This window comes from Nipponia nippon, unplaced genomic scaffold (assembly GCF_047370975.1).
Source record: "Nipponia nippon isolate SJK-2023a ecotype South Korea unplaced genomic scaffold, ASM4737097v1 scaffold_9, whole genome shotgun sequence".
NCBI classification, from domain to species: Eukaryota; Metazoa; Chordata; class Aves; order Pelecaniformes; family Threskiornithidae; genus Nipponia; species Nipponia nippon.
Window position 1 is genome coordinate 46,307,042 of NW_028262413.1, and position 12,735 is coordinate 46,319,776.

At 50.2% G+C, this 12,735-nt stretch overlaps 1 protein-coding gene across 3 annotated transcripts in view; it reads right to left on the minus strand.

Annotated features, from left to right (window-relative positions):
* Positions 1-4,307: 4,307 nt before the first annotated feature.
* The window catches only part of IGDCC4 (immunoglobulin superfamily DCC subclass member 4), a 102,189-nt gene continuing 93,761 nt past the window's right edge, over positions 4,308-12,735 (minus strand). For all 3 annotated transcript variants that reach the window (XM_087744926.1, XM_087744924.1, XM_087744923.1), the window contains exons 19-20: positions 11,279-11,443; positions 4,308-9,434 (exon numbers count right to left, since the gene is read on the minus strand). In XM_087744926.1, the coding sequence (XP_087601052.1) occupies positions 8,904-9,434; positions 11,279-11,443 (696 nt within the window). In that variant the 3' untranslated portion in view covers positions 4,308-8,903. The remainder of the gene's footprint in view (positions 9,435-11,278; positions 11,444-12,735) is intronic.

A 12,735-nucleotide genomic window follows, 5' to 3' on the forward strand; every position in this document is an offset into this window, starting at 1 on the left:
TCAGCGCTGCTCCCCTCCGCGCGAGCACGCCGCCGCGCCGGGCGGGCGGGGGGGCGGCGCTGAGGGAGCGGGGCCGGCGGCGGGCGGGGGCGGGCGGGCAGCGCCTTGCGCCATCTTGCGCATCCGCCGGGGCGACGGCAGCGCCGCGCCGGGTCCGGGTCCGGGTCCGGCCGGGCTGAGGGGCGGCAGCGGCGGGGGGGTCCCCGTGCGGGGCCGCTCAGCGCCCGGCGTCCGCGGGGACCGTGCCCGGACCCTCAGCGGCGCTCCCCTCACCGGAGCCCTCTGACCAGAGCCTCCTCACGGGTCTCCTCTCACCGGAGCCCTCTCCCACCTCACCGGGGCCACTTCGTGGGCCTCCCCTCGCAGGGCTCCCCTCACCGGAGCTCCCTCATGGGTCTCCCCTCACTGGAGACACCTCATGGGTCTCACCTCACCAGAGACCCCCCACGGCTCTCCCCTCATGGGTCTCCCCTCACCAGAGACCCCTCATGGGTCTCCTCTCCCTGATGTCCCCTCATGGTGTCCCTCCAGCCCAGCGCCGCGGGCGCTGTGGACCCCCCAGAGCAGGAAAGTCCTCCAGGGGTGCAGCCTGGACTGCCCAGTCCCACCATGCCCAGGGGATGGCTTGTCCCACCTCAGCGCTCCTTATTTTAAACGCCATCATAAGGTGACTTACCCAGGTCGGTTGCTGGGATGTTGGACCAACCAGCTCACCCTTGAAGAGGCCCCAGTAAGGCATGAGCCTGCTCCTAAATCCTGCCACAGCCCTCAAGATAATTTGCCTGCCCTCCTGGCGTGAAACGAGGATAACGCGTCCCTGCGCGGCTCTCAGCCCTCGCACCCACGCGGTATTTTGCTGCCTTCCAACTGATCCCACCCGGTCCCTTGGCCCACGTTCTCCGCAAACGCATCACCACCAGCAGCAAAAGTCATCTTTGCGATGACAGCTCAAAGTCTTTTGTAGTGTTTGCTTGGGGAAAAAACAACTTAAAAAAAAAAAAAAAAGTGGATCCTAACTAATTTATTTTTTTCAGAATAAAAACAGAGCTTGATGGACTGGGTTCCCAAGCCCTGTAACTGTGCCCAGAAACCTGGTGAAAAACACTTTGTAAAGACGAGCAATGCGTGGCTGCCCTGGATGGTGCACCCTGAGCGTGCCGGAGTCGGCTAACGAGGAAAGAAGACGTCACTACATCTGCTCCACATTAAGGCTTCCCTCATTTAGCTGAGCTGTATGAAGTTGCTTTCAGCTGGGGATGAATTTGCTCTGGCTCCGTCAGCCTCTCGGTAACATCTGAATTTCTGTGCTGTCCCTGACCTTTTGGCACGGACCCTGCTCCTGTTCCCCAGCCGGCTCCCTGGCTCCTGCCGCAGGGCCCCGCCAGCGTTTCGGTGACACTCGCAGCCTTCATGGGCTTGTGGCAGCTCCCAGGATGCCGCCGGCAGCAAGGACAGCTTGTGGGAATTAATAACTCCAAGGGAAATGAAGGGCCGTGTGTTTTACAAGGTTTGTTTTCCCCAGAAACCAGAGATTTTGGGTGCATTTGCTCCCGTGCGCAGGCGATGGCCAGCGTGGCAGCGGCAGGACCCAGGAGCCGGGGGAGGCAGCTACGTGTTCAGGGCATCACCAAGTTCAGACCCCCATCCTGCAAATGACACTTGTGACATTGCTGGCGTCACATTGGAAAATCACAAGTGCGGGTGGTCCTGCCAAACAGCGGGACTCAGATGAAAAGCTATGAGGTTTTTAAAGAAAAATGCAGGCTTTGGGCTCTCCTTAGAGCCACCTGAGAGCAGGAATCCAGAGCACTCATGTTTTTCTGTGCTCCTCTGTAACTGTGAGGGCTTAAAAAAGTTGCTTTGCATTGGAGGCAGGGATTTGCTTATTGCACTGTGAGCAGAAATTGGAGCTTTTCGAAAAGCAGCGGGGTTACAGGAGCGGCCGAACCGAGGCTCCAAACCCCTTCCCTGCAGAGCGGTCGTGGGCTCCATCCCTCCATCCTCCCTCCTGAGAGGGGCACAGGGTCTGTCCGTCCATCTGTCCTCCCTGCCCACAAGGTTATCCTCCATGAGCACCGGCCTCAGAGGGTGTCGCTCACCCCTCACCCCTTGCACAGCAGATTTCCATCAGCTCCAACAGTGCTCCTGATTTACACCAATTAACTGCAAACTGAGGTCCCCAAGACACTATTAGTAGTTTCAGCAGATGAAGTGGGAGATTAACTTGTCTGAATTCACTCCATTTATTATTCGATGTGTAATTGTGGTTTCCCTGCCTGCTAACAGCCTGGGAGCTTTTCACTTACGTGCATACAGGCGGGGTTTTAGCATCTGTTTCGTGGTCAGGGAGCAACAGGGAGGGGAGCCGAAATCGTGGCACCCACCTGGAGGCACGGAGCCGAGAGCTGTCCCGGCAGTGGTGGGACAGCCCTGCAACGGGCTCCGGGAAGCTGCTTTCCCCAGCAGAAACCCTTTTCCATCCACTTTTGGCTGTGTAAGGACACAGGTGTTGTGGCGGCAGGGGCCAGCGCTTGTCACCAGACCGAGCGGTGACAAGCCTGGCACTTGGCTGCCTGGCTGAGGAGGAGCTGTGTGTTCTCCATTAACTGAAAACAACCGTGCCACCGATCCGGCAGTTTTGCCATCCGTGGAAATGAGTGCAGGGAACAACGAAACCCGCACAATTGTACCTGCCACGCAAATCACAAAGGTCTGACTGTGCTGGTGTAACCGCTGCTCCAGCGCTGGAGGGGATGCAGTCGGAGGAGTCCCCATGAGATGCAGTTTCCACCACTGGTGTCTGCTGAGCATCCGTGGTGTCTGCTGAGCATCCGTGGAGCATCCCTGGCCGCCTCGCTGCGTCACGCAGCCCATCGCCTCGTGCTGTGGCGTTTCCCGGAGGGTTGAGCTGGGCAATGCGCTGCACCGGGCACTTGTAACTTACTGAGTTACCGGACAGCACACGAGGACCAAGCCCGCTGTAGTAATATTGCCAGCTGCCTCATAGCATAGCGTACTGCGGCGATAAAGGCTGGGAAGAGAAAGAAATGCAAACAAACGCCTCGCTCTTATCTTTACTTCTCATGGTCCCAGCTCCCCCTGCTCTGTTCACCTGTTTGCAGCCTCCCCGCCGCGTCCCCTCTCGGCTGCCTCCCACCAGCGTCTCATGCTGCGAGCAGAGAGCTGGCAGTGGGACCTGCCGTCACTCATCACCCCCCCAAGGCCCCTCCTTGCTCATTTGCGGGGTTACCTGCCGTCAGGAGAAAGACTCATCAGAGTTACGCAGCCTGACACGATTCCCTTTAACCACTATCAGAGAACACTATGCTAAGTGCAGATTTATTACCTCTGTAATGCAGATAAAATGAGATTTTATGGCTCTGTAGTCCTGGCAGCATAAAGTAATAATGGAAACTATCTACTCAAGTAGGGAATGCATCCTAGGAAGAAAGGGAGATGCATGGGAGGTTAATAGCGTGTCCTCGGGCACTGCCAGATATCCCCTTGCCAGTCTCGCTGGATGCGAGCCACTGAGTGTCCAGCCCACCGCACCATCCAAGAGAAGGCTCACCGTTCATTTGCTCGATGCTTCTGCTTATTTTTCACATTAAAAAATTCCCCAGCAAGATAAAGCATGAAACTGGACAATTTTTTTTTTTTTTTTCTTCTTACAGGAATCAGTTCAAAACTGAGAAATGAGCAAGCATCAAGAAATGCCCAATGAACCCAAATTCTGCCCACACCTGAAATCCCTGAAGAATCCCTAAGGACCCAGGCAGCCACCATCACCCCTCATTCCCAGCCTCCATGGCTATGAGCTCAGGCACTGAACTGGCAGGAGCGTGAATCCCCGGTCCTGGTCCCGCCGCTGCTGCCCGCCGGCGAGGCACAACCTCGCTGCGGAAGATGCTCCACCACGCCGCCCCGGCTCTGCCAGCTGCGGGGCCTTGTTCAGATCCATCCAGAAGTCAGCGACTCAGAGAAGCACGGGGCTGGATTTGAGCTGTTAGGAAACGCACCCACAGGCCGCCCTGCACCGCGAGGCACAACTCTGGCCAGGCTGACACTGGGGGCACCTTGCAGGTCCGTCTCCGGCAAACCCGTGCGGGCAGAGAGCTCTCCGGCCATCCTCTCCGGGTTTCGAGGGGCAGGGCATGGCCCAGCACCTAACAGCAAATTTCCCAGGGTCCAGCCCTTCCAAGCAGAGCAGCAGGATCAGCCTTCCACGGCAAGACTTCCTCTCAGAGTAAGAGCTGTAACAGACTGCATCGTGAGACAAATTCCACCCTTTTTTTAAAATATTTTATTAATAACCCATTAGTTAAGGAATATAAGGACGATGTCTTCTTACACTTTAACACTAAAGAGTATTTGTGGAGTAAGAACAGTCTCTGAAGAAAGAAAGTTATAACTAAGTACAGCATGGAACCAAACACAGACACAATCTTCAAACGAGATCAAGTTCTGGTTACACATCCTTATGCACTGTGCAGAAAATTAAATGAAGTTTAATTTTAAAATATTAGCAAGGGAATACGATAACAGAACTAGATGGTAGATTTCTGCTGGACTAAACACCTCTTTTCTAACAGGAGTATTGATTAGAAAAGACACAATGATCCCTTCAAAACATCTATTTCTAACGAGATCAAAAACATACATAGTGCTCTATTAAAATGGTTGTTTCCTTACACAGCATATTTCATGGGCTGATCTCGGGTTTATTAGCTAGTAATGTAAATAAACCTCAAAATCTAGATTCTAAGTTCTCTCATTTGAACTATTTAAACCAGAACTTTGCTGTCTGTTAAGAAATCAAATCAACAAAAAGTTGAAAGAGATTTTTAGCCGAGTCGTGTGTTTCGCCTATCAAGGAATTAAAAGAAATAAAAGGATGAGAATTGTGACTCTCGCAGCAGCATGGGGAATATACAGTTGTGTAGCCAAACGGTAACATTAATACTACAAAATTATGCCAGTGAGACAAACCTGACATTTTAACAATGTAAAACAATATACACCAGCAAAAGTTGAACAGCAATAATCTTTAGTGTTACTGAAAGGAAGAAAAAGGAGAAAGGAGCTTGATGCGTAGGAACAATATATTAAGTATGATGGATAATTAAAGGTATCAACAGTTTGTGTGTCTGTGAGAAATCTGCAAGAAAGCTACTTATTTCATGATAAAAAAATATATGCACTGGTTGTTTCAGCTTTACACATAAAATGTGTATTATCTGTCTTCTTCCATTCATTTCTAGCTGAGACTAGAAAGGTCCCACGTGCGTTCAGGACAGGGGGGACCTGGGGCACAGCCGAGTTCGACGTGGACACCCAGCACCGCATGGACAGGCACTGGTACAGAGAACAGCTTTGCTGCTGCCGGTCAGCGGCCATCTCTTGGCTCGGAGGGAACCGCCTTGTTTTCTGTAGCTGAGGTCTGGCGTACCAGTCCACGGCCACCGCACTACTTGGACATCCAGACACTGCCAGCTTCACGCTCTGGTACAATTCAGTGGGGTGTAATGAGATCAGAACAAGTCTCAGCGTGAGGAGGCAAAGTATTTTTGTGATGCATAAGCAGAACTGTTTGCGCTCTGCTGCATCTCCCCCAAAGCTCTCGGAGCATGTAATTAACTTGGTGGTTTCGTGATCAGCCCAAGGTGATCCAGGGGAACGGTGCCACATTGTGCCTGCTTGTGTTGGCTCCAGTGGCGGGCAGGGGTAGGTTTTAGGCAGATCAGCAATGCTGACCCCATGGCTATATGACTGCTAAAGTCAGTACGGACAAAGCAGGGGATACACGTACAAAGGAGCGCCCCAGAAACTGCGGCACACTCCTGAATCAGCCACTGGATTAAGCTCTACCCCCATGTACCCCTGGATGGAAAGCTCCAGGCTGGTAGATGACCTGCCCCAGTGTCACAACAGGGAGCCAGGAGAACTCCGGTGCCCCGGCCATACCCGCTGCTGGCCAAACTCCTCCCGGCACTGCCCTCCGGCAGCCGAGACGCTCAGCAGAAGCGGTCCTTCGGCACACTCTCATGCTTGCAGGTGGGTGACTTGGTTTTGGAAGTGAAAGGAAGTCACCAGGGGCTCCTCTGGAGCGAGCTTGTTGGAGAAGGGTCCTTCTCCCTTTCTGCACCTCAGCAGTGGCAACGGGGCACGTACAGGGTCTGTCCTGTCACTGGGGAAGGGCAAGGACTCTTCCACTGAACTAACTGCGAATGGAGGTCCAGCTGCACAAGTCTCCCCGCACCCTCCGCAGGCAGTGCCCGATGCTCCCCAGCTGGCGGGTTTATACCTCTGCAATTGCATCCGCTCCCATATAACCGTGAATTGCCCTTATTGCCTGCAATAACACTTCACTGCCTTATCTACAACCCTGCTAAGTCATTAGTTTCAAAGTCTTATGGCAGTGAGTTCTGGAGGTTATTTACGCGCTTCCTCTGCCCAGTTATGATTTCTCGCCTTTCTAGCTCCTCGCTCTGGTAGTGCGCACACACGAACCCCTGCCTAGCCTGCTCACTGGCACTGATTTCCAGTCTCTGTGCCACAGCCTTTCAGAGTCATGGCGCTTCAGAGCGTGGAATGGCATTTCTGCGACTCCTCAAGATACCAAGCAGCAGCTGGAGCAACAGAGCAAGTGCAAGAAATGAAAATACAGCCATTTACCAGAACAGTGCATCACGCTGGGAGGAGACGCTGTGGGATGGGGAGAGGTGGAAGCTCCAATATCCTTCCCAACAGGGTACATGGAGGTTTGGATGTACTCCTCTACCGAAGAGCTGGAGCTAACAGGGTTTGATGGAGGACTGCAAGGACACGGGCTGGTCCAGCTCAGCTCCAAACACAGGGCACACCGTGGCGTGGCTCTTCACAACAGAAGCGGGGATAGGCTGCTGGTGGAGCAAGGGTCTCCTTGCTGCAAGCAGCGGTAGCTCAGTCCAGATTTCACCACAAAAACCAAAGTCTAAAGTCTTTTACAGGATCAGGTCAGCGCACAGCTCCCCATATAGCTTTGGGGGAATTCTGGTAGGAAAAGAGGGAGATGGGCATCTTTTCCCTCATTTTTTTAATAAACAAGTGGCCAGACATCCGAACCCTCCAGGAACGCAGAACATTTATCAAACACCCAATGAACAGAAGTACCCCCGAGGAGCTGGTCCAATCTGTTCCCAGTCAAACTCTGCAAGCCTGGAACAGGGCAGAGCCAGGCTAAAGAAAAGGTAGAGAAGAGTTCAGCCAACCCCAGAAGGCCAGGCTGAGAGCCATCTCAGCAGGAAGCAAACAGTGGCAGCACGGAAGGGTCACTGGATGATTTTCCAAAGTTATCTGTAATAAACCCAGACCGACTGGTATGAAAGCAAGGATTTGATTTTAATTGTTAAGCTCTGGTGGTGCTCTGGTCTTAAAAAAAAAAAAAACAGAAGATAAAAAGCACTTTGGCCGGGACTCTCAGAAGCGACTGGAAAATTTCGCCTCTTCATCCAAAGCCTTCAGCAAGTCCACTGCTTACAGAAGGATGAGAGCTGCTCTCTGGAAAACAAAATCATCTGAGATGTCTCCATTTGAGCACAAAGAAAAGAAATAGATGTCCCCAAGATCACAAGTTACTTTTGCAGTTGTTGGTTCCTTTTTCCCCAAGATCTCAAGTTAATTTTGCAATTGTTGGTTCTTTCTTCTCTTCGCTAGTATAAGCTTCTTAAGGAAAAATGGATCGACATCCCGCCAGCTTGAAGCTGTCTCCTTTGGCCAGCTCCTGCAAAACGCAGTCCTACAGAGAAACACAACCCAACTCTCCAGCTGTAGGGAAGGTGTCCTACAGCGACACTTGGAAACAAAGCAAGAGAGACATCAGATCTGCAGCACTATGCATTAAAAGAGTCAACAACCAGTGCAAACATATTCTTTAGAAAAAGGCAGTATAAGAATAAGTTAAAACCTATAATGGACTATAACAAAAGAGTAGATCTACTGCTTGTTTTCTCCAACAGACATGAGGTAGTTGTGTTGTTAGGGAGGAAAAAAAACAAAGAGAGAAGTAGTAAAAATGCTACTCTATACCACACGCTACTCCACTTTATAAAATTAAATAATATAAGGATGTTCCAAGGAAATAAAAATACATGTTGTACATTAAAAGGACAGATGTGTACCTAAAATATTAGGTACAAGAACCTACATAAACCAAAGTCCAGGTTGGTGAAATGACCCAGACACTGAAGAAGGTTCTATATAGTACAAGTTGTTAGAGGCACTCGTAGAGTGTGTAATAAAAGGCCACTACATCAGCCTGCTAGTAATAGTTACTGCAGTAGCGCACAAAGAGAGCCTTATAATCCATTTAACCACGGGAGGGCAGAAAAGGCTGGTGGTTACAGCTCACTGAATTTGTTTGTGTTGGCTTCCACCGCCTTGTGGGACTCCTCTGACAAAATTCATCCCAACGCTGCGAGGCAGTAGGTAGCGCCAAGGCGCTCCCTGGTGAAGAGACAGCTGAGAAGAACCGCTCGGTGTACCCTGCCTCTTCCCGGCATTAAAAGGCGCCTTGCCAGTCGCCTCGAGGACTACAGCGAAGTGACAGCCCCAGTCTAACGCAGAAGGCTCCGTTCTAGCCGTGGTTTCACGTCAGACTTCGGCAGATGGCTCAATCCTGCTCCCACAAAAACCAAGTTACTCATCAGCTTCAGCAGGAAGAAGATGGGCCCTTACCAATCTACCTACTGACTTCTTGAAGGCAATATGTACAGCTGACAAGTCCGAATCTTATTCTGGTGAGATGCTGCACCTTCTTAGCTCCTGCTGGGCTCAGTGAGTCGAGGGCATGCAGTACCTCACGGGGACGGGCCCTTACTAGTGCTTCTAGCTCTCCCATGATCAAAATCAGATTAGTTCACTCTTTAATGATTGTGGACACATGCCATGTTCTCAGATGCTGAGGATGAACTGGTTAAACCAGAGTTACTACAGAGGGGGGCCTCTTCCGGGGCCGGGGAAAGTGATTGGCACTTGACTGGCTGCACATTCCCCCTGCCTTCCTGAATGGAGTCCGAATCTCTGCTCTCCACTGAATCCAGACTTTCCCTGTGCCTGTGGAAGCCGTTGGTGAGCCCACGGATGGAAACGGCCTCTGTTTTGTCAATCTTTCTGTCGGTACATAACAGCTCATCCTGGGCCTGAAGCTCAGAAGTGCCCGTGCAGTCCACCAACACTTGGCTAGCATCCTGCTGGGTGCTGGGAGAGCCGGGAAGAGCCAGCTCTCCGGAGGGGAGCTCTTCAGGCTCCTGGTCCTCGGTTTCTGTCTCTTCGCTCTCCAGGGTGTGCAGCTGGGAGTCGTAGTCTCTGTCAGAGGCTGAAAAATCAGAATGGACGATGACCTCTGCTTCCACTTGGTGGAGGCTGGCTGGGGGGTGGCTCTTCTTTGCTTCGTTCTGTTATTAAACAGGGGAAAAATAAAAAAAAAAAAAAAAAAAGGAAAAAAGAGAAAAAGGTAAAGTAAACGAAATTCAGATAATTGAGGCTGTGACCCAACCAAGCACTGAAATGTATTTCTTTTTAATCCCACAGAGTGCAATGGGACACACACACCCCTCTATTAAGCATTATCTTGATATGCTTCTCAGAGCTGAAGTCCTAAGAAGCATCTCAAATCACCTCAGGATCATTATTCCCATTTTACATTTGGGAAAGCAAGTCCCAAGGGAGTGAAGTGATTTTCCCGCAGTTTCTTGGCAGGCCGGAGCAACCACTCCTCCAAGCCTCTGTCAAAGGCCACAATTTTCAAAACTCACCAGCCTGCTTCCGTATTAAGGGCCAGATTTCTAGAGGGTAAGTGGGCAGCGCTCTAGGAAACTGGCTTCTGAGACAGCTCATGATACAGACCCACAACTAGATGTCAGGGCTCCTTTCACTCTCCTGGCTTAATTTTGGCTACCTATCACAAAATGTTTGTTTGTTAGAGCTCTGGTCACAGCTTGCAAAAGTTGGTGTAAATTCAAGCGCTTTAATTCAGAAAGAAACCAATTGGTTCTCCTCTGCAGTGTTTAAGGGGAATTCAAGTCTCCACAAATCTGGCTAACAAGCAGGTCATTCTGCTAGATTATCATTCGATAATTTGACAAGCAAATTATTTTGGAAGCTCTTCAGGCAATCAGCACTCAGATTCTGGGCTGAGTGTGATTTAGTAGCAAGAAGACAATTCAAAGTATGGAAGTGATATCCCACGTGCAATTTGCACTTTCTGTTGAAGCCAACTTTGTGCGTCATTTACATATTTTAACACTTTTCTCCTTTTGTTGACAAACTCTGACGGGTAAGCTGTGCTGTAAACGATACCCTGTAATTGGGTTGTAAAACATTGTCTCAACTCTATCCACAATGTTAATTACATCCTGTGTATAACTGATTTTCACACTACTATCTGGGAAGGAAACAGGTAGGTTACTTAGAAGTATTTGCTGGGGGTGGAGGGTGGGGTGTGAACTTTTTAAAACAATAACCGGAGAAATCTGCTGGTACAGAGTCAATCCGAGCAGCTTGCTTTGCTGAGACTGTGGCACAGACATCACGACCCTTGTACAAACTCTCCCAAACACGGGAGTGCATATTTATTCTAATGAAGCAATATCAGAAACGGGATTTCCTCCCAATCTATGCACCCACATAAAGAAGACAAGTGCAGTGGAAATTGCTCTACCCTATCTGGAGAAGGGGTTTAAATCAACCCTTGATCTTTTGACTCCTTTTACAGGCAAAAATGCAATCCCTCCTTCAGGCGAGCACGCTGTAGATCTTAATGACTGTGCTGAGCATTGTAGCTCCTAACTCATTCGGCAGGCTGCTTGCTGCACGGCCACAGCAAAGACTGGATGCAGACTGCTGGTGCCTGGCTCCGGGTCCTCAGGAACCAGGGCTGCCACAACCCTGCTGACAACCGAGCGGTCTGACCCCGCTCGATCAGCGCCAAAAGAACAAGCCCGCAGCACAGGCCCTCAAGGGCTGGCTGGAGTCAAGACCGACAATCAGGGGAGAGCTGGGGCTTTGAGCAATGCTTAGAAAAAACAAACAGCTTTTACTCAAATCCCATCAGTCTCGCTGGCATACACTCCCACACCGAGGAAAAAAAAAAAATAAAGCCCACGATCAGCCAACTAAAGCTAGGTTAGAGACGAAAACATTTTTTCCTGTGCTGCAAAAAGGAGAAAGGGAGATGGGGAACGTAAATGGAAAAACCACATCAGAATACACAAGTCAATAAACCAGCGAAGACACCCACCATCACAGCATCGTAAACCAGAGCTTGTAACAAAAGCTTCTGTCCCGCACTGGAAGGGAGCTTCAGCGATCCGTTCACAGCAGAGAGAGGCTCTTTTGTGATAGCGTCCCCGTATCTGGCTATGCTGTTTGTCCAGGGCTGGCTGCCTGATTTATTCCACGAAGACTGCAGAAGAGAAGTGGGAGGAGAAAAGATCCAATTATCACAGATACAGATTCTTATCCTCATAATCCTGAAATGAGAAGCAGCTTGAAAAAGGAAAGTGCAAGCTGGGAAAATACCATGGTGTTAGAAGACGCAAGTTAAATGCGGAGAACGCTTCTGATAAAATAAAAATGCTCGCTGCAATGGACTCACACAGTCGCTGCATTAGAACAGGCTTTATTGCTCTGTTACACGGTCTGATGCAGAGCAAGTGGATAAAAGTTGCCAGAGGGTTCACAACTGGTCGCAAAAGGGGCTTTCCACTGATTCTCAAATTTTGAGGCCAACAGGCGTATCGTGGCACAAGCCATCATTTAAAGACCCACTGAAATAACTCCCTGCAAAGCTGCAAAACAACCCAGAGCAGTATGAGCCTACTGAAAAATACTGCAAAGCTGGAAAGGAAGGGGGACAGTGGAAATCTGGAGCTGCATGATTACAGTAGTTGCCTTGGCACAAGCGATGCTCTGCAGCGCGGAGAAGGACCCTCACCTGTGTGCACTGGCACGTGTGCTCCACTAAGAGCTGAAGACAATGCTGAACTGCTTGCTCTGCGGTGCAGACAGGTTTCCTGCTCTAAGCTAGGGCTCGGGTAAACACTCTGCCATTCCCCATCAACAGACAGGCACAAAACTGGGAGCCTTATTTCTTTTTTTAATTTTTTTTTTTTTTTTTTTTGCAACAGACCACCAAGCAATTCTTAGCTCAGCTTTAAATCCCCTGGGCAACCAGTGTTACCTTGTTTGTAGATCTAATTAAATTATATGGGCTGAACGCAATTTGTTCTGGGTTCTCTCAGCTTCCCCTTGCAATAAACTGTTGAATGCACACCTCTGTGTATGGGAAATGTGTGCCTTTAAGAGCTGAAGTTATTTAACAGCTCAGACTATTAGTTCACAGGCAGAAAAGTATTTTCTTTCCAGGTTTTGATTTTATTGGGCTGTCCTGCATATACCTGAGCTCAGCCTTGCTACTGACTCACATACATATATGTGTACACACACATGCACATGTGCTCAGATTTAAGGACCACACGAGCCAGTTATCTCTGGGCTCGTTCCACAGATGTTACACGTTGCCTGGACAGAAGCGAGAGGCCAACGCAAGGCTGAAGTGAAGAGAAAATCCTGCCCTGACACAACTGTGAGTATGCATGTGTGCATAAGCATGCAGAAAACTGGTGGTGTGAGCTGGCCACGTGGGGTGCAGATACACGGCACATCTATTCAAACCCACCAGCCACCTATTGCTCA